The sequence below is a fragment of the Colobus angolensis genome, unplaced genomic scaffold (assembly GCF_000951035.1).
Source record: "Colobus angolensis palliatus isolate OR3802 unplaced genomic scaffold, Cang.pa_1.0 Scaffold539, whole genome shotgun sequence".
Taxonomy (NCBI): domain Eukaryota; kingdom Metazoa; phylum Chordata; class Mammalia; order Primates; family Cercopithecidae; genus Colobus; species Colobus angolensis.
The window spans coordinates 111,879-134,973 of record NW_012118921.1 but is presented as its reverse complement, the minus strand read 5'-3'; the positions used below and the strand labels follow the sequence as shown (position 1 = coordinate 134,973).

Genomic DNA, 23,095 nt, shown 5'->3' with positions numbered 1-23,095 from the left:
GCATGTATTTCCCAAACTACATGTGTGTTAAGTATTAACTGATTTAAATAATAAGCATTAGGTTATAAGTGACTACCCAATTTAACTCTCCCATTCAACATTTCAAAAGAGGACACTATCAATGAATTAGCAAGTTAAAAATCATTAATTAACTCAAAAGAATATTTGCTGGATGCTAACACTGGTAATATAGTCCCAATCCTGAAAGAAACTGTAGTCTGATGGAAAAAAACAGAAATATACTCACAATTACAGTACTGTATAAGCTATAAGAACAATGCATATAGAATGCTAATGAAGCACAGAGGGACAACTGTGAGACAGAAAGATTTCTGAAGTAGGTGAAGTCTAAGCTGAATCTTTAAAGACAAATTAATCATGTGGGAGAAAAATGCATTCTGGCCCAAAGTAATAAATAATAGTCATGTGTCACTTGATGGCAGGGATATGTTCTGAGAAATGTGTCTTAAGCAAGTGTGTCTTTGTGTGAACATCACACAGTGTACTTACACAAATTTAGATGGTATTGCCTACTACACAACTAGACTATATGGCGTAGCCTATTGCTCCTAGGCCACAAATTTATATAGCATGTGACTATACTGAATACTGTAGGCAAGTATAACCCAAACCTAAGTATGTGTGTATCTCAATATAGAAAAGGGATAGTGAAAATAGAGTATTATAATCTTATGGAACCATTATTGTGTAGGCAGTCTGTGACTGACCCAAATGTTGTTATATAGCTGATAACTAATATGAAAAATGTATTTTTTAAAAATATGAAAATGTATACGAAAAGCAAGAAGGTATAAAATACAGCATGTAGACGAAGAAAGGAAGTAAAGAAGAAGAATCTTCTTATTTTCTGGGGCTGGGGAAATAAGAGAGCAAATCAGGGGATTCATTCTACTGTAACAGGGATCCATGATGACCTGCCAGAACCACTCAAAACTGTCTCTCTGTCATGAAGCTATACGGGAAAACCTTACCTACGCTATAAAGGAAATTGCGAGGTCCTGTATCCCTCTAAGTCAGGGATCAGCAAACTATAGCTTGTGGTTCAAAGCCAGCCCTCCACCTACTTTTGTATAACCTGCAACTTAAGGATGCTTTTACGTTTTTAAATAGTTAAAAGAGGCCAGGCGTGGCACGCCTGTAATCCCAGCACTTTGGGAGGCCGAGGTGGGCGGATCACAAGGTCAGGAGATTGAGACCATCCTGGTTAACATGGTGAAATCGTGTCTCTACTAAAAATACAAAAAATTAGCCAGCCGTGGTGGCGGGCACCTGTAGTCCCAGACACTCAGGAGGCTGAGGCAGGAGAATGGCGTGAACCTGGGAGGCGGAATTTGCAGTGAGCCGAGATCGCACCACTGCACTCCAGCCTGGAGGATAGTGTGAGACTCTGTCTCAAAAATAAAAATAAAAATAAAGTTGAAAGAATCATATTTTGTGACACATAAACATTACATGGAATTTAAATTTCAGTATCCATAAATAGTTTTACTGGAACACAGCTATAACTAACCATTCATTTACTTATCATCTATAGCTTCTTCAGTGCTTCACCAGCAAAGCCGGGTAGTTGTGATAGAAACAACATGACTTGCAAAGCCAAAATTGTTTACTATCTGGCCCTTTACAGAAAAAGTTCATGGATCTTTGCTCTAAGTTAAGAGTCTTTTCAAAACCCAATCTCCTTCACTTAAGTCCCAGTTTGTCTCTTCCAAACTTCTTACAAGGAATCATAATTAACATTAGGAAAAAAGAATACAGTCGTATCATTTGTGGACATAAAGGCATTCATTTATAATATCGTAAAATAATCATTGACTTCCATTACTCAGCGACAGTAACCTTTGAGGGATCAGGGCAAGACTCAGAGATTAAAAGACAGGTAGATTCCTGCCAATCAGCTGAGAGCATGCTTTATAGTGGAGAGAAAAACAATATTCTATTTATTCTTTTTAGGAGTTCAAGGTAATATCCCTTCATTTTTGGAATTATAAATTGCCAACACTACTAGATGTTCAATGCGCTATACAAACCGACTAAAGCCAGTTGTATGCAATGGCTCATGCCTGTAATCCCAGCACTTTGGGAGGTCGAGGTGGGTGGATCACCTGAGGTCAGGAGTTAAAGATCAGTCTGGCCAACATGGTGAAACCCTGTCTCTACCAAAAAATATAAAAATTAGCTGGGCATGGTGACACACGCCTGTAGTCCCAGCTACTTGGGAGGCTGAGGCAGGATAATCACTTGAACCCAGTAGGCAGAGGTTGCAGTGAGCCAAGATCATGCCACTACATTCCAGCCTGGGTGAAAGAGTGAGACCCTGTCTCAAAAACAACAACAAAAAAGAAACTGACTAAAGCCAAACATGTTATCATAAAACAACATTTATAACAAAGATATGATACTTAATACTCATAACTGTAAAATGATGTTTGCCAAATGCTGGGAAGGAGGCAGGGGATGGAGAGAGGTTGGTTACTGGGTACAAAAACACAGTTAGAATAAATAAGTTCTTGGCCAGGCATGGTGGCTCGCACCTGTAATCCCAGCACTCTGGGAGGCAGAGGTGGGCAGATCACTTGAGGTCAGGAGTTCGAGAGCAGCCTGGCCAACATGGTGAAATGCTGTCTCTACTAAAATTACAAAAATTAGCCAGGCGTGGTGGTGTGCACCTGCAGTCCTAGCTACTTTGGAGGCTGAGGCAGGAGAATCACTTGAACCCAGGAGGTGCAGACTGCAGTGAGCCGAGATCTGAGCCAAGATCGCACCACTGTACTCCGGCCTGGGCAACAGAGTGAGACTCAGTCTCTAAAAAAAAGAAGAAGAAAAAGAAGAGGAAGGGGAAGTGGAAGCGGAAGATGAAGTTCTAATATTCAACACACAGTGACTATAGTTAACAATAATTTATTATGTATTTCAAAATAGCTAGAAGAGGAGATGTGAAATATTCTCTATACAAAGAAATGATAAATATCTGAGGTGATGGGTATCCTAATTACTGATTTGATCATTACACATTGTATGCATGTATCAAAATATCATAAGTACCCCATAAATATGTATAATTATGTATCAATAAAACTTAAAAAGTAATCATAATTGATATTTTTACTTAGCAATTAGACATAAATGATAAATCATCCATATAAATTAATGCAATTAGTCCAGGACAGTCAGTAAACATTCTGGAAACTGTATGTTTTCATATCTATGAGGAATAATTCAAGGAAGTAGGAAAAATAAGGAAGGCAACAGATTAAAGGGAACATTCAGCAATATCTTCAAATATTTGGATTTTATGTAGAAGACGTGAAACCACTCAATGTAACTCCAGATGAGAAATCGAGAAGGAATGAGAAGACAATAATGAAAACAGATTTCAGCTTATAAAGAACACTTTTCTACTCTTCATGGCCAACAATGGAACTATTTATCTTATGAGGCTCACAGTATAATGGAAGAGCATGTGAATTTGGGACTAAATAGATCTCCAGTTTGAAACCTATCTCTCTCTGTTTCCAGAGTCACCAGGTTGCCTGACCTCTAGAATCTCAAAGTCTCATGCAAAAAATGGGAAAAACCTCACCTACCTCAAAGATGATTGACAAGTGATACATAATGTGAATAATTATGTTTGTAAATGGGCTATGTATGTAAAACTGACTGGCACAGAGTAGGTACGCAAAAACAAAAACTTATTTTAATAACGGTCATTATTAGTGGTGGTTAAGAACAGAAATGCTGGAGCCAAACTCCTTGGGTTTCCTAATTTCTACAACATGGACATTAACAGTACTGCTGAGTAAGTAGATAAGGCTGCTGAGTGGAATAAATGTCCTAAAATATGTAAAGCACTTAAGACAGTGCTTAATGCACAGTATGTACTCTGCATTATTATTTAGTATTATTATTAGACAATATTAATATTTTTATCATAAAATAATATATACTGTATTACATATTATAATAAGGAAGTCATTTTATTCAACAATGAATTCCATTACTGCAAGTGTTTTATCAAAGTCTTAAGTCAGGGATGGAAATTTCAGAAATGAATCAGAGTCTCAACTAAATTAATTTATTCACACATTCAACAAATATTTACTGAATACCCAATACCTACAAGGGGTAGAGTACAGTGGCTAAGAATATCAATTTCTAAGCCAGTTTGTCTGGATATCATTCCCCACAAGATCTCTTAGTAGCTGTCTGAACTTGGGCAAGTTACTTAACCATCATATGCCTAGTTTCCTCTTTTGTACAATAGAGATAACACAGGGTTGCTGCGAGGACTCAATGAGTTAATGAGGGTAAAGTGCTTAGAACAGTATCTGATATTAATGCATCATCAGCAGATATAAAGATTAGCTATTGTTATTATGACTATGTGCCAGGCACTGTTCTACACACTGGGAATACAACAGACTGCTGACGAGGATCCTGATCTCAGGGAGCTTCTGTTCGGGGTTGGGGAGGAGACAGACAACAAACAAACATATAACAATCAATGATAAGAACTAAAATCAGTGACAAGTGAAGAAAAAGCAGAATGAAGGTAGGAGTGACGAGGGAGTGCTGGTTTAAGCTAGGCAAGTTAAGGGAAAGGTCTCCCTTGAGAAGAAATATTCGAGAGTATAACAAACCATATGGGTACCAGTGGGAAGAGCATTTTGGGCAGGCAGCAAAGCAGAAGGGTCCTAAGCAAGAGGGTCTCAGGTATGTTAAGAGAACAGCAAAGAGGCCAGTGTCATTAGAATGAAATACAGCAAGAAAGGGATGGCAGGAGATGAGGCTGGAGAGACAGCCAGATTTCTGATCATGCAGGGTCACAGGATTTTATTCAGAGACTGAAGGGGAGCAACTGTAAGGTATAAACACAGGAATGACAAAATCAGACTTGCATTTTAAATGACTCACTCTGGCAATGACCTCTAATGAATTAGTTTCCTGAATTTAATCATTCTAATAGTAATAGAGAAACATGTAAGAGTCTGGGAAATAGACACAATACATCGTGATGGCAGAATGCAGCATTTCTGACTGCCTAGAAGAGGTTGAATACTGGAGCCCACTAAGAAAGGTTCTACAATCAAAAGAGGAAAGTATTTACTGCAGGGGAGCCTTCTATTTGTGCCTGGCAGATTTCACACACAAAATGTTGGGAGGAAATGTTCAAAAAAGATTTGACAGTGGTTTGGAAATGTCGAAAACAAAGAGTGAGGAATTATGACTTCAGAAGGGAATGTGTGGGATACCAATAATGTCAGATCCCAGAGAGGAATGGTATACCAGAAGAATACCAGGGTGGGTAAAGGGTGCTGTAGCATCTAGTATGACTGGTTCCCCGAAACTATCTGTCTATCATAAACAGATGTCCAAGAAACAATCCCTAGGTAAGGAATTCCATGATGAAAAGTTCAAATTTGAGAGAGATAAAATTGTTTGCATATGGCAATCTATGTAGATCAGAGTTTGGAATTTCTCAGGGGAGAACAGAAAACTGGAGGAACAAAACCAGGAATTTGAGCTTATGCCTTATCACTGAGAGGAATGAGGAATGTCATTACCGTTCAATATGAAGATGTCTTCTGTAGCAATACACATTTAAGTAGTACGTTGTCAAATATTAAGCTTACCTAGACTCAGCTGCAAAACTAAGGAGAAAGATAAAGGGGCAAAAAAAGAAAGAAAAAAGTGTGTGTGATTAGGGGGTGACTAAGATGGAAAAAACAATTTAATGAGTCAAGAGTGCTTGGATTTCATCATAGCTTCATTTATGAAATTCTGGGTATCTTTTCAAGAAAGTTAAGTAATTTTTAGAAAAGCGATACTTTTCAAGAGACAATCTTGGCCTCGGCGAGGAAATGGTTATAACTAAAGACATGGAGCAATGTAGAAGAATTCAGAAAGAAACCAAATCTCTGGAAAAAGTGAGGCTTTTTTTTTTTTCATTGTAAAGGAACATAAATTTAGTCTCCAACCCACAATCCTCGCCTATCCTCCAACTCCCCAAATCCTGCAAAGCCCATAGAAAGTGGATAGTGTGCCAAAACAAACAGTGTGGCTGCAGCTGCGTGGATGAAGGGTGGGATGAGGTTCGAGTGGCAAGGGAGCATGACTGGCAGGCAACCGAATGGAATCACTTTAAAGCAGTACCACAAAATGGAGACTAAATGCTGTGAGGACCTCCAGAATTCAGAGAAAATGGGATATGCTTAGCAAAATCAGAGAATAGATTCTCTACTCCAATTCCTTTCAAAAACTAGACAAACAAAAACAGGAAAAGAGAAAATGAAACAAAGCAAAACATACCTGCTCTCTTATCTGTCTTTAATTAAAAAGCATAAAATACCCTCCCTCTTCTCTTCTCCCAACCACCCAGGAACAGAAGAGCGAACTGGCAGCAGCTCAGGTGAAAGACTTCAGCCTTCCAGCTACAAAGAGGGGAGATAGCAGACAATGGAACTGGTGATTCATTACAAAAGAATACACTCCAGAGCGGCCTGCTGCCACATGGACTCACTGCACTATTTAAAGGAACAGCAACCCCCTTTCCAACCTCCCTTATTCCTAACACCTTCCCTCCTCTTGGTCCTGATGGAAAACAGATTTTGAAGAAAATGCCAGCAAAGCACTGAGCTGTCCAAGAAAGGGAGGGCTTTGTGTTCCACAGAAACTGGCAGTCTTATACCATAGTAGAGTACAAAAATTTTCTCTCACATCCATACTGTAAAATCCTTTCCTCTCTGCCTAGTACACTTGCCCTTTCAACAATAGACAGTATAACTGAGTCTGAGTTTGGCTAAACATTTATTTTTTACTAATTAGTGTTGAAGTCATTTGCAATTTTGTTTTTTGAATTTTACACATAGTACAAGAATGATTTATCTTTCCTTCATATTCCACGTTGCTATTTTCATAAATATGAGATGCAATAATCTGGTCATTATGCCCAAAAAGAAGAGATCTCAGTGAAATACTCCTACAACATATACATGAACAGCCGATAAAATTAATGGTTTACGTATCACATAAGCATGTCTATCCGCTATATTAGAATTTTGTGATTAAATTGCCATTTGCTTTTTAGCAGAGCACTGACTACTTACTATGACAGAGTAGTTTTAATTAAAACAAAAACAGGCACTATAAAAGTAGTAATAAAGTGCATATGTAGTAATAAAGTGCATACACTGTACAAATACTGACAAGGATCTAATATGGTATGATGAAAAAGTCATCCACTGAAAGCCCTTTTCTGACAACTAAGCAATGGAAACTGGAGACTACAGAAATGATATCATCTGAAGATGCAAAGAACCTAGGTAGCAAAACAGTGAAAACATATCCAAACATCTCTCTTACGTTGTAATAAACCATTTAACTTTGATAACCCAGCCGTAACCATCAGTATAGACATTCTATATTGAGAAAGCTTATGTGACAGGTCATTATCAAATGTTGGGATTGGATGTCTGGCTCAAACACAAACACACACACACACACACACACACACATGCAGGCACAACACAACACAACCACAGGACAAATGAAAGATTTGGCCCGGCTGGTTATTTCCTTTGATTTTTTCCCCCTAGATTACTAACAACTATGTACATTACATTAACACAGAAAGTGTATACAACAAAACAAATAGGCTGGAATACTGAAAATTCTCAAATTTAATATTCTATCCTTTCCAGTTATATAATTTCAGGATGGGCAAAAACTCATAACTTTTCTTCAATATTTAGCACATCCTGATAAAACATGGTGATTTTATTATAAGTATTAGGCACCCCAGAATCTCTCTTTCCAGTTTCCATTTATTTCTTCTATTTCTTTCCTAAAATTATGGCTTCTTTAAATACTAATTATTACAACCACAATATTAAGTGTGCATAAGCATGTGCACTCTAACTTCATGCTCACACACACTACACTTACCAGCTCCTCTAGAAACTAAGGTGAAATGTTCCATGAGGCAAAACTCATTATACAAATTTCCATTTTAGATAATTCTTTCACTGGTTTAAAAAATAGATAATGAAAAGTCAAGGCATTGAAGAACCTTCAGTAATTGCAAAGAAAGAAGAGAGCTGTTACCCTCTAATACTGCCAGTTAATAAAAATTGAATGAGGGCTCTAAGGTCAAGCAAGTATCATCTGCCAAGCAACAAAGAGAATCCAGAAACAGGATTTCTCTTTTACGTAAAATTTTTAAAAAAATATAAAGCAGTATTTCAAAAGAGGTAATTAGATGATGATAAGGGGATAAGACATGGAAGAGAAAAATTTCAAAAGCTTCTCCGCTTTTCCAAAAGAGGAAGGAATTCGTTGAAATTTTCTAAACTCAGATTTGGTGAAAAATTACTTTGAAAAGATACATTTGAAACTTCTCTTTCCTCCAGGTCACAATGGGAAAATCTCCCTACAGGTTTCCCTCCTTCCAAACAGCACTGCAGGGCATTATATAACTAAACAGGATTCCAGCTCCTAAAATGATGCCTCTATCCTGATAGCTAGCTGGTTCTCTCGCCCTCCGGTGGTGACTGGGAGAGGAAAAGAAGAGCGAATACAAAAAAAGGGCAACCTCCTTAAAAGGAAAGCACTGTCCAGTGATGAAATTTCCCCACAGAGCATAGAAACCTGGAGTGAAACTGATCTTAAGTCTGAGACTAAAGGACTTGAATGTTCTATAGCGTAAATGATTTCTCATGGATAAATCAGAGCCTCATCATTTCCTCTCAACCTATACATAAAGGAAAAAGGGTAATGGGGCATACAGAAGGATGCTAACAAGAAAAATTGCCTTGCCAGGGAGAACTGTGGAAGAGCATTCACCTTTCCATTTGTCAGGAATGACTTGCTAAAATGCAGATGAGATATTGCCTGGCATAACCAAAGAGAGGCAGGGAGAAAGAGGGGAAAAGGAGGAGAAGAGAAAGGGGGATTGAGGGGGCTGGGGGAGAGAGTGAGTAGGAGTGGGAGAGAGAGAAGAGAGAAGAATGAGAGGGGAGAGAGAGGGAGGAGAGATATCTTCCATTTCCTACTCTCTCTCCTTCAAATGTATTTTAAAGCCTGTGTGATTTATACATTCAGATTTGTTCTCCTGTCAAGGAGGGCCCTACCTGCCTCTGTTACACCTGAATGCTCCTACTGAAAATCTTTGCCAGTAACAAAGCCATGAAAATGAAACATTCTTTCTTAACCTTCATTTTTAATAAGCAGTTTAGAGTAACAGCAAAACTACAATTCCATAGCCAATCCTGAGAAACCAAAGTGAATAAGGAATCAGATTTCCCTATAACACAAATTCTTCTGAAATTCTTAAAAGGAATCCTGCTCCCCTCTTTTTGGTAGTCTACAAGAATCTCTTCCTACCTCTGCAGTCTTTCTCTCCCTCCCTCTTCTCAGAACCAAGACAAAGAGGTAGACAAATCCCCACAGGGTCTTTCCTGAGCTACAGCTGCACAGTACAGGAAACAGGAATCTGCTATGGAGTTGAGGGAGGGGGAAGAAAGGATACGGATACATAACACACACATAAACGGACTCAACAGACACAGACTTTTCAGCTAATAACAATAAATCTGGGCTGTTCTAAGAAGACAATAATAATTAAAACTCTTCTGACTATACTCCACCCTCAAACCTTTATTTAGATCCCAGAGAGGAGAAAAGAAACATACCGAGGAAGCACAAATCTTACCTGAGTTACCATTTTCTTTTTCTCCATAAACCAAACGGATAGATGATAAACCTTTCAAAGCAGCCGTGCTGGGGCACACCTCCACAGCTTTCTTTCCACCCCCCTCCCCCCCCAGTCTAGCTATTTAAGGGTGGGTAATTGATCTCCCTTTATACCGTTTTCCTTCCTTTTTCTTTCTAATGTTTCTTCCTTTCTTTTCTCTTCCTCTCTGGCAGTCTCTCCCCCTCCTTCTTTCTCCAGCTCCCTCCCATATCTCAGGCAGATGGCTGAAGGAAGCCCCACCCCTGAATGCCTAAGGTAATTAATCAGAGTAGAGCCCCACCTCTTCCTCCTCCCCCCACCCCCTCCCAGCAGGCTGACATCTCCCAACTCCAGAAGCAGGCCTGCTGGAGAATGGCAGTTTGGTGTGCGCTGTGCGCACGCGTGTGTGCGTGTGTGCGTGTGTGTGTGTGTGTGTGTGTGTGTGTGAAGGGGGGAGGAGGGAGGGAGGGAGAAAGAGGGAGGGAGGGAGAAAGAGGGAGGGGCAAGCGCCATGTGCTGGCATATTTTAAGGATGCGGTGATGGAATTAATTATATAGCACTGGAAGCTTTCATAGCAGCTTACTATAGTTAATACAGATTTAAGAGATTCCAGCCACGAATGTCTAATAAATAAGAAATGAAACAAAATTATTTTTAATATTAATAAAACATTTTTACTGATGTACAGTTTATAGATGCAGTGGATTTAACGAGAAAGATGTGAAGAAGTGAGGAGCTATTACATGCCCACTAACTGGAAGGTTTTTCAAGGAACAGGTATATTCAAGAACTTGCTTGTCCTAGAAGACCAAAACAGCCTAGTGAGAGCAAAGGACTAAAAGAGAGGAGAGAGGTAAAGAGAGTTAATTTAAATGATTTTTATCCTACTATAAAAAAACCTGGAGAACTCTGAAAAAGGTATCTACAAATATGACTACTTAAGAAACTTAAGGTATACACAAAGGTGCATGCTAATCTCCTTAAGGCTTCCAGCTTCAATAAAAATTTTGGTTAACTGAAAATTCACCCTTTGTTTCCTCCAGCCTTCTATGTTTCAGCCTTTATTGAAAAAGATAAATCCTTTCTTACATATACCCTGGAAATTTTTGTCATTATTGTAAATAGTAATTGTTACAGAGTGCTGTAGATACAGGTTTAGGAGAATACTGACAATAAGAGTTTCTTTAAAGTTCTCTTATTAAAACACTATAATTAAAAATGCATCAAAGATGTGGTTCAGTCCAGAAGTTGGTCTAATTCTGCCCTTTACTAGTGATCTTGGAAAAATCTTTAACCTCTGAATATAAACTTCAAATTTCCCTATTTTATATTATCAAACATTCAAATAAAGCAATTTATAAAATGATAAGTCTATCCGTTGTCTCATAAAGTTAAGATTTTCTATTTTTTTACAGCATTCTAATAAATAGGAACTCATCCTAAAGGATTTATGAGATATTTTAGTTATGCTATGTATTTTTAGGATATACTTTCTGAAAGACTATCCAAAGGTTAAAAAGATTAATTCCAAAATTAAGCTTCCCATTTTTAATTTTTATCTATTTTTATTTTTTACAAGCCCACAGCTAACATCCAAGCTCTCCATTTAAAAAATAAACACCTACAGAAATCTAAATTCAAAATAGTAAATCACACTGAGAATAATAGTTTTTTGCTGTCTCCATAAGGATTGTTTGGCAACATGCAGGACCAGGCTTTTAAAAATGTTCTCTATTGGCCAGGCGCAGTGTCTCACACCTGTAATGCCAGCACTTTAGGAGGTTAAGGCTGGCGGATTTCTTGAGCCCAGAAGCTCGAGACCAGCCAAGGCAACATGGCAAAACCCTGTCTCGATTGTGAATTACATTTTTAAAATTTTTAAATTAAAAAAATGTGTTATATAACACCTTTGGCTGGCACACTGCCAATACAACATCATTACACCCACTCCTAAATTAATAATCATTTTAACAATTCTGAAAGGAACACAGGAAATACAAGACCATCTGTGGAACCTGGAGAAACTGATGTAACATAGTATGTCAGGCTCTATTCTGTGCATTTTACAGGTATCTGTATACTTGTAGTATAATCCATAGTAATAATTTTAAAAAGAATGAGATCTTCAAATATTAAGAAAAATGCTGAGTAAAGTAATATAGATAAGTACTAGGCCTGTTCTTATTTAACACTTTTTAGAAGTGACCTGGAACACAGAATATATAGTACTCTCTGAATTTGCAACTGAAAAGCCAATCAGAAGGAGATAAAAAGCAGTCAAATTTTCTTAAAGACAAAGTGAGTAAGCAGAAAATGCGCAGGTGAGTTTCACTGGAAGCAAGAGCAACCCAGTGTATTTTTGGAAAAAATCTTGAATCATACTAATGAGATAATTGTGTTTTCAGGTTTAATAATTGGAATAAACCACAGAATCACTGTTTATCATTCTCTGCATCCTCTGGTTTATTACACTATTCTTCACAGAAAGCCTGGGGCACGAAGAAGATAGAATCCCACCCCCCGCCCCGCCCCCACATCTATCCTTAGAAAAGCAGCAACTACCTTGACGCTTAGGTGTGACTGCAGCCTCTATACATCTTGGCCCCAAGGAGTTTTTTTGTTTTGTTTTTAAAGCAAAGGGCAAATGAGGGGTCCCCACATGCAAAAAGTCTAAGACTAGGATAAAGGTTTCCTCGGGCCAGGGATTCATGCTACTTTTCTACATTTAGAACCAATATTTCCCAATGCAAATAGGCTTAAAAATTTATTACAAGAAAGAATTGGTACAAGCTAAAAAAAAAAAAAGTTACAATGATTTTTATAAACTCATTGAATGACAGACTCATAGTGAGGTCTGACTGGCACAATGATATTTCGAAGTGTGTCCCTGGCATTATAGAGGACAATTTGCTCCCTGGTGTCCAAGAGAGAGAAGAGCAATTGAGCAGCCTGGGTCTGACCCAGCAAAACTGGAGTCCCCTGGTGGCTGAATGTGCCCGGTAATGTACCAAGGAGAAAATAATTTTAGGACATTGCCTGTATGTGTGTTTGGGAGGAGAGAGACAGGCAGGGGCTGGGAAGCTTTGGAACAGGGTGGGCACAATGAGATGTCAGCTAATGAAGGAGGCCTACATAGACCAATCCCCAGCTTCCAGCACAGTGTCTGGAACGTGGTCAGTACTCAAGAAATATTTATTAAATAAACAAATGAAGGAAAGAGGCACTTCTCCTTATAGTCTCAACTCTTTGATTGTTTCCTCAGTGTTTCATCCAATCTCCAGAACCCCAGCTTCCTTTCCTCCATACTACTCAATTGAAATTTACCTTATTGAAGTCACTGAAGACCTCCAAATGACGGCCAAATTCAATGGACGTTATATGTCTTCTTTGATTCGTCTATGGTATTTGGTATTCCCTCCTTTGGGAAACTCTCACTCTTATCTTAAAATGATACCTTCTTGACTTTCCTCTTCCCCTGTTCACCCGCTTCTCCATCTTACTCTTCTTCCTCTACCATCCTCTAAACTGTTATTATTACTTGCAAGGTGTCATCCTCAGATCTCTTTTTACTGCACACCAGAGATTCTTAACCCAAAGTGCATGGTTCCTAACATGGGCAGCCCAGCGGAAATTTTTCGTCTTTGCATTTCCATGCAGAGAGGATCTGTAGTATTTATCAGATTCTCAAAAGGGTCCGAACCTCAAAGAAGTTAACATTGCTGACCACACTTGCTCCAGGTGTTCCAACTCATTCCGTCACTTCAGTTACCAAGAATTTACCCTGACAGCTCCCACGTTTCTATTTTTCAGCCCATACATCTCTTCTGAACACAATGCTTCTGTTCTTCCCTTGAATACGGCCAACTATATGGGTAATTCATCCTTCAAGGCTTACTTCAGAAATCCCCTACTCCAGAAAGCCTTTCCTGACCCTACCTGTTCCCACATCTGGTTTAGGTACCCCTTATCTGTGAGCATACTTTACCTTAGCACCTAATCCATGGTACATAACTGTTGGAGTTACTGTTCTGCATAACTATGACTAGAATATGAGCAGTCTGAGGGTAGAAATCATGTTTTATACTACATCCCCAGTTCTTAACCCAGTATCTGAATACACACTAAATGAATGTTTGCTGAAATCAAACAGTAATGTCTTGATTTCTATTACTCTAGCCATTTATTTATTCACACATGGATACATCAGAATGAAGAACACCTATGTAGTTATCAAAATATTATAAAAGCATTCTTTCTTCCAAGAGCGCACTTGGAAATATCTTCAAATTTATACATTTACTTCACTTTTTTGTTTTGAAACGGAGTCTCACTCTGTTGCCCAGGCTGGAGTGCAGTGGCATGATCTCAGTTCACTGCAACCTCCACCTCCCAGGTTCAAGTGATTCTCCTGTCTCAGCCTCCCAAGTAGCTGGGATTACAGGCACACACCACCATGCCCGGCAGTTTTTTTTTTTTTTTGCATTTTTAGTAGAAATGATGTTTCACCATATTGGCCAGGCTGGTCTTGAACTCCTGACCTCAGGTGATCTACCTGTCTTTGCCTCCCAAAGTGCTGGGATTACAGGCGTGAGCCACCACGCCTGGCCTTACTTCAGTTTTATCTTCAGTATCTTTCAGAAATCTGAAGCTGAAAGAAAGATGCACAAAAAGAGTGGGAGAAAGGCTTTATTTTCAATTTTATTAGATTAGTTCAGATTATAGACAAAATAATACCCACTTACAAAAAAAAAAAAAAACTTTTGGTGTTCTTGTCATACAGAAGTGACTCAACTTCCCTACCTTCCACCCACATACCAGTACTGCTATAAAAGCAGATCTAAGAGTCCCTGTCTAGAAGGCAGGGCTTGCTCCAACTTTCCCAGGCTGTCTCTGACACCCAAGTGAAAGGCAACATTAAAGGGAGAGCATTTCCTGCAATAATAAAAACTTGTTGGTATAAAGGCTCTTCACAGCACGCCCCCAAACAATAACCCTAACTAAGTGTAAATAACAATTTACACCTAACAGATATTAAATACCTTTCCAGAAGCACCTCTAATACAATACCACTTTAATATCCTTTGCCCCAACATTCCCCTTAACATAAATGAAGTCAAATTACAGCTAACTCTATTATTTCCCTAACTTTATTTCTCTAGGCAGAGTTCAGTTATACAGAACCCATTCACCATTCCAAAAAAAAAAAAAAAAGTGAGTATGAAATTTGAAATCAACTGCTTTACATCTTACAGGCTTATAAAAAACAATTCTCATTTATTTCCTGTCCCCCAAAGTCAAACCTTTAGCACAAAACCACAAATAACATAAACTAAGACATCAGTGAGGCCAGGCAAATCAAAACACTTAATTCACAAATTACTATATGTATTTGGGTAACTTATTCATATCGTTAAGAAATCCCAAACCCCAGACAACTAGAGTCATACAAACAACTGAAAGTATGTGTACACTGTACACATCCCTGTGAGGGATTAAGGAAAAGGTTCTTAAACAAATATGAAAATGGATGGGACGTAAACAAATTTATCAGTAACTGGGTTGTCAAGAAGTTAATTCATGATTAATCTGTGAAAACTGAAGAGTGCTGTTTACCCAACAACATGCCACGAATATGCCATGCCTCTATTACTTAGTTACAGGAAACTCTGTTGTCTTGTTCACCACTAATGTCCCTGTGCCTGGCATAGTATCTGGCACACAGTAGGTACTCAAAAAACAGCTGGTACACAATAAACTAATTCAGAATGAGAAAAGAAATTCAATTTATATTATATAAACTTGCATATGTTAATAAAATTACATAAACTATATAAGTATAAACTTGTATGTGTTAATATAATTACATAAACTATATAAGTATAAATTATGTAAGCTAATATAATTATGTAACTATGTAAGTATAAACTATATAAGTTAATATAATTACATAAACTATATAAGTATAAACTATATAAATAAATTTATATAATGTGTGTGTACTGTTAAACACCAAGGTCAACTTCCCATGAAGAAATGGAGAGCCTAATATACTCTATAGGATTTTGCAGACCTGAGCATACCTCAATATCAAAAGTGTCCTTTAGGCTGGGCATAGCGGCTCGCGCCTGTAATCCCAGCACTTTGGGAGGCCGAGGAGGTGGATCACCTGAGGGTGGGAGTTCAAGACCAGCCTGACCAACATTGTGAAATCCAGTCTCTACTAAAAATACAAAAAAAAAAAAATTAGCTGGGTGTGGTGATGCCCGCCTGTAATCCCAGCTACTTGGGAGGCTGAGGCAGGAGAATTGTTTGAACCCGGGAGGCAGAGGTTGCAGTGAGACGAGAAAACGCCACTGCACTCCAGCCTGGGTGACAAGAAAGAAACTCCGTTTCAAAAGAAAAAGTGTCCTTTAGATAGGTAAATTTCTGTCTCATTCTTCTAGATGCCTAATATCCTTAAGCTGTCCTTCGCTACCCTAAACCCTCAAATCAGGAAATTCAGCTATACCTCCAATAATTTAAGACCCTGTTTCCTCTTCCTCCAACTGCCCCGTTCGCCACTTGGATGACAGGTTAAGGAAAAGGGCTTAAGGAAAACCTGTGATAAAAGACAATACCCTTAACTTGCACCAAGTTACATTTTAACCATCTGATCAGAGGCAGTAAATGTTTAATCCGAAAGAGTGTCTGTAAGAATAATTTCAGGAACAGTTTCTTAAATAGATTTGTCTGGGCAGGGAGACTACATTCATTGTGCCTTAAATCACAAGCAAGCTCATATCTCCTTACTCTGCCTGATTTTAAACTAATTTGGCCAGACTAGGTTCTACAAAAATTATAACTAATACAATAATCATTTTCAATGGCACACTCTTAAAATAGGCATGATTTTAACAATAAGAGCAATGAAAGGTCAAGTACCTAAAATACTTTCGAACCTTCTGTTGAAGAGAACTCACTTTGTTTCATTAACTCAAAACTAGCAATTCTAGAAATAACTTAATTAAAAATAGATGTAAAACCTTTCATTAAAAGAAATACTGTTCAATCATGTCCTCCATAACGTCCAACTGCATAATGCATTAGTATGAAACTGCAAGCATTATGCAATGAAAAGCTTGAATTTAACTAAGCATAAGAATATATAACAGAAGCTAAAAAGAACATTTTATAACCATAGTTAAAGAGTTTGGGTAGTAACCAACCATCTACTACTCATTTATAAATGCACTGAAAAAAAACTGTTACCTTAAAAAAGTAATAAATAAGATTGTAAAATAGCTTTGGATCCTTCAATTTAAAATTGGTTTTTTAATCCCATTAGCTTTCCTATGTGGTGGAATGGAGAGTAAACTCTTTCATTTTAACATCCCATTACCTCCATTTCTAAACAACCTAATTTCAGATAGAATAAACCTACCAAATGGAGTAAAGCCAGGAAAGGGTAGTTTCAAATACTGTGCACTACATTTATCAGTACTAAATATTAATAACCAAATAAAAATTGGGGGTGGAAAATTCATCTTTTATGAATATTGATTAGAATTTTGCTGCAAAAGACTTTCATCAATTTCTGAACAGGAACTCTTTAATCCACCCCAAAACTGGGAGGGGCAGATGGTCAATTTCCTTCCTCAATAAATTCAATTACATACTGTAATTATTTTTTCATATATCTCCAATACTTCAATTCACTTGGGAAACATTTTTACTTTTTCAACTTTTTCCTGAAAGAATTGGACTTACGTTAGAGTTACTATAATTCCCAGACTTTGCTAGCTGTGGGTCAGAGATTTACTGTTCACAGACATTTCTCATTGAAAGCACATTAATATTTACTTGTAAAAAGATTTCTAATCTAGTCTCATAACACTTCCAGCCTTAAGCTGTTACAAAGACAAGCTATTGTTTTATGTCAGTAGAGATATAGTTCATAGATAAGCGAAATGCACACATGTATCAAAACCTCATCATGGTAAGTATAAAATACTCTTAATTTGAACAATCTAAAATAACAGAAACAGTTATAGCATTAATATAAAACATATAATATAGATCAATGTATTAGAATATAGTTAAAGAGAAGCATAATCACAGCCACTGCCATATGATTGCACTACTGATAGCTTTCGACTTGAATGAAAGCTGTGAGTTTACTACAGAGAGCTTACTCAACAGGCCCAATCCAAAATAGCTTGGGCCTTTAAGCCCAAAATACCTAATAAGATGTACTCGTTAGTCCATTATTTCTTTTAACTCTATGCATTCCTGTCCAACCTGCAACTTAGGTGCTAATTATTAGAGAAATGGCCATTTCAAAGAAAAAAATAATTAAAGGAACATGAAAACACAAATAAACTAAAACAAACTGACAGACCAAGTAGTATCTTTAATTCAGAATTAATTGTATTAACTGTTTTTCTTTTCTCATTCTAGGTTTCCATTACAATATTTCAAAAAATCATGATAGCTGAGAGGTCATCTGGCCCAACTCCTTCATTTTAAATACAACAAAACTAAAGTCAAGAAAAATTGAAGTTATTTGAGCACGAACATGGTGGCGTTTAACACTATTGCTGGAACCAGAATCCAGGACTCCTAACTTCAATTTTTCTTACTATAAGATATTCAGAAATACGCTTGGTAATGACCTAACATTTTCCGATTCTAGATTGCAACAAGTTAACAAATAAGATGTCACTAATCCCATCACAAAACAGTCTAAAACGTTAGACTAAAAATAGTCTTCGTGGGGAAAGATGCCTTCTACTTTATATATTACCTTTCTGGAAAATACAACAACATTTGGAAACTGCTGTCTGTGCCTCTTGTCTGCTCAAAACAAAGCCTAAAGTTTATTATAATATGATGATTTTCTTATGTTACGTTTATATTGTTCAGCCCACCCGGTTCAAAACACACACACACACACACACACACACACACACAGAATCTCTCCAAAGTTTCAGAACTTCTAGGTGCGAATGCCAACCACCTTTGTCTGGCCACCAATACTATAAATTCAATCCACTTATTACAGTAAATTAGCAAAAAGCATTGGGAAAGCTAGGCCCTGAATGGTACCCGGTCAAAAGACAGAAAGCCTGCAGGCATTTCACTCCACCATAAAACTTCACGTCAATCAAACAGTATCTAGAAATTATAACCCTTAGCTTACCTGGACAACAGGATATTGATAATCCATACAATATACACCATACATAGCAAATGGGAAAAAATCTTCAGATAAGGACAGTACAAAAAGCGTCTAAGTTTCTGCCTTGTTTGAGCTGGCTGTCCTGTCCAAAGGAACTAGGTAGCACCAAAAAAATCCTTCGCTGACCTCCAGTCTACGCAGATAGGTACGCTGGCTCAGCTGATGAAGTCGGAGCTTGGTTGAGACCAGGCCTCCACCCCAATAGAATTTGACAATACACAGAAGAGATGTTCAGAAAAAAGCAGAAAGCTTTGCGTTACTAGTTACAGACTGAAAACTACACTGGAGATTTGCTGTTACTGTTGGTTTTTAAATTGACAACTCAACCAGAAACTCAAGAGGCAGAGAATGACAGCCAGGGAAGGGAACACAGGCTCCTCACACTGGCACACAAACACGGTAGGAAGTCTAAGGTATCCAGGAGCCAAAATAATATATATGTTCCGGGCTTTAAGTGCGCCAGAGAATACTCCCAATCCAGGACACGGAAAGGCAGATGGGACTGGTATTACTACTCTGTTCTTTCTTGGGCGGGGGGCATGTACCCGTGTGCACGCATGCGCATTCTCTCTCTTATACACACACACACACACACACACACACACCCTTCTCACTGTCTCCAGCAGAGACAGGTGTTAGGATTAACAGTATAAAACCTTTCTGCTATGGAAAGGAATGGGAGAAAAAAGTCACACTGATACATGCAGTAAAGGGATCCCTTTCATGACACTGTATGTTTTTGTATCATTTAACACCTCCCTCGCTGTGCTTTAACAGAGGCTAGGACAGCTGGCAGGATCAGCACTAGAAAAGAAGAAAGTGGCCCCAACTCTGAGGCAACATGAGTCCACTGGAGGCCTCCAGATATGCAGGGTGCACTTGCTCAGCTGTTCCAGTCAAACTTGGAAGGATTAACTCCGGCTGTCTGCAAAAAGGTGGGGGTGGAAAGGTCTTTTCAGAAAAGCCAGTTGCTTTTCTCCTTTTAGGGAGCTGCTATACCCACCCTACCATTATATACAAACACACATGTGCACACATATTTCTATAACAGATATTAAAAGCAGTAACAAACATGGACAGGTGTTAGGTTTGTCTGACAAAGCACAATAGGTTAAAGAGTTGGCCTTCAGAGCCTAAATGGCCCACCTAAAATCAGAGAACTGCTAAGTAATTCTTAGAAAAAGGACACAGAGTGAGCAGAAAGTGAAAATAAATGTTTACTAAAAGACAAACCAGTTATAACTATTGATCCTACGAAATCTTCTATTTGGGACAAGCATTCAAAAGTTCAAAATGGTAAATAATTCTAAATAAGTTTCAGGGGCTACAACACCCCTAATCTTGGAGAGCCAGTAATATTTTAACATGCTTCTGGATGATTAAACCATGAGGATTAAACGCAATCCTGAGGGCATCTGTGAGAATTTAAGTATTACCATGCCATCCACACCCCCCGCCCCATCAGTGTAATTCTTCTCCTTTTATGGTCAATGTAATTTATTTTAGGATTGTTCAGAAGAAACAGATTTTTAAGAGTCAAAATGGCTTTAGCATATTTTGATGGTATTCTTGGTGAAACATTTACCTGAACTCAGTTCTAACAGATTAGGAGGACCACTATACTCAACTATCTTCAGTTTGCTGGTATTGATTCTATGTGCATTACACATGAAGAACAAGAATAAATCTATTCAGTACAATTAATAAAACATTCATTGCACATATATTGCATACAAAATATTGTACTAAGCCCTGGAGAAATGAACACAGTTCTGCTGCCAATGAATTTACAGTTTATGGGAGAAATAGATAAGGACATAGGCCAAGCCAAAAAGCAAAATAATGCTACAGCACAAAACTAAATACTGTAAGCAACTTCTTATACACAGAAAAACATTTTTTAAAAAGTTACTCTTGGCTGGGCAGGATGGCTCACACCTGTAATCCCAACAATTTGGGAGGCTGGCTGAGGCAGGTGGATCACTTGAGGTCAGGAGTTCGAGACCAGCCTGGCTAACATGGCAAAACCCTGTCTCTATTAAAAATACAAAAATTAGCTGGGCCTGGTGGCATACACCCTGTAATCCCAGCTACTTGGGAGGCTGAGGCAGGAGAACTGCTTGAACCCAGGAGGCGGAGGCTCGCCACTGCAGCTGAGATCATACCATTGAACTCCAGCCTGGGCAACAGAGCAAGACTCCATCTCAAAAATATATATGTGTGTGTGTGTGTGTGTGTGTGTGTGTATGTTGCTCTTAGTAAAGTTTTACAGTCTCTCTCACCATTAGAACTACAAAACCCTACTGTGACAATTCTTAACAGAGATTATCAAACCCTCGTAACGTTTTAGATGTGCTTTGCCACACCTTAAGGGATAGTAATATACAGTCAGCCCTCCTTATCCTTGGGTTACACATCTGTGAATTCTACCAACTGCAAACAAAATATTTGTGAAAAGCAATAAAAAAACCAATACTGTACAATAACAAAAATGTAATACAAAGTTTAAAGACAATAGTTATAATAATTTACATAGCATTTACATTATTTTAGAAATAATAATTTAGAGATAATTTAAAGTCTACAAGAGGATGAACATAGGTTATATGCAAATATGACACCATTTTATATAAGAAACTTGAGCATGTGCAAATTTTGGTATCTGCAGGGGCATGAGAGGGTGTATCCTGGAACCAATCTCCCATAGATATGAGAGGACGATATATTCTAACGGTCTTCTGTATAGGTATTACAATGGTAACTAAGAAATAACAAAAGACTGGGTGCAGCAGCATATGCCTGTAGTCCCAGCTACTAGGGAGGATCACTTGGGCCAGGAGTTCAAGTGTAGCCTGGGCAACATAGTGATACCTTTCAAAAAAGAAAGAGAAGAGAAGAGAAGAGGAAAGAAAAGGAAAGAAAAGGAAAGAAAGAAAAAGAAAAGAAAGAAAAGAAAGAAAGTTTCTGCAATAAAATCTTATGCTAAATTTCCTCTTCTAATCAAATCAAATAATTATTAATCTTTCTCCTTCCCTGTACACTTGTCATTTCATATATAGCAGTACAGCAGGATGGGCCACACATACACTTATAAACTAGTATCTTAAATCACTATTAAATCTCCTAAGATTCTTCTTGATATGAAGACTGGAAAATGATGATATGTCTTATACATCATAAAAGGCCATAATAATGAACTATGGCTGACTAACTTAAACATCAAGAGTTAATCCAGTTCAATATTTGGTGACTTAATTATGGATGACATTTCCAGATGCTCTTGTGTTTAAGATGTAATTCAAAGACTAAAACAACTGACATAATTTAAGCATGAAAGTGATCCCCAAATGTTATTGAAGGCCTAGTCAATTTCCAGAGAGAGATTTAAATTCTTCTAGACTATACATACAAGGTGAAAAGATATGACTGATGTACTATTCAAGGAAAAAAACTGCCGGGCACAGTGGCTCACACCTGTAATCCTAGCACTTTGGAAGGCCATGGCGAGCTGATCACCTAAGGTCAGGAGTTCGAGACCAGCCTGGCCAACATGGCGAAACTCCATCTCTACTAAAAATACAAAAATTAGCCAGGCGTCGTGGTGGCCGCCTGTAATCCCAGCTACTCAGGAGGCTCAGGTGGCAGAATCACCTAAACCTGGGAGGTTGAGGTTGCAGTGAGCCGAGATCATACCACTGCACTCCAGCCTGGGCAACAAAGTAAGCCTCTGTCTCAAAAAAAAAAAAAAAGAAAGAAAAATATTATGTTGCTTAATAATGTGTTATAGTTCCATATTTGTAAACAAAATTATATAGGGATATGCATGTATGTATCTATGTATACATTAATAAATTATGTCTGTAATTAGACTTTGAAAAGCGGTGCTCCAAATAAAATGAAAAAACTAAAACATTTACGTGTGTAATTAGTTAAGCTTTGTCACATGTAAGTTAGACATGTATGTATATGTATACACATATATGTAATGTATTGGTTGACATACACACCAATATATGCCATATGTATACACATTATATACACACACACCATTATATGCCATACATACACATATATACACACACGTGTGTGTGTGTGTGTGTGTGTGTGTGTGTGTTGTGTGTAGGCA

At 37.9% G+C, this 23,095-nt stretch overlaps 1 protein-coding gene across 4 annotated transcripts in view; it reads right to left on the bottom strand.

Moving 5' to 3' along the window:
- RBFOX2 (RNA binding protein, fox-1 homolog (C. elegans) 2) overlaps positions 1 to 19,076 on the bottom strand; it is a 112,535-nt gene extending 93,459 nt beyond the window's left edge. For 3 of the 4 annotated variants that reach the window (XM_011961140.1, XM_011961138.1, XM_011961141.1), the window contains exon 1: positions 9,731 to 10,123. In XM_011961140.1, the coding sequence (XP_011816530.1) occupies positions 9,731 to 9,757 (27 nt within the window). In that variant the 5' untranslated portion in view covers positions 9,758 to 10,123. Of the gene's footprint in view, positions 1 to 9,730; positions 10,124 to 18,930 lie in introns of those variants that run through there. The other variant, XM_011961137.1, reaches the window with a different exon arrangement.
- Between the last annotated feature and the right edge of the window lie 4,019 nt (positions 19,077 to 23,095).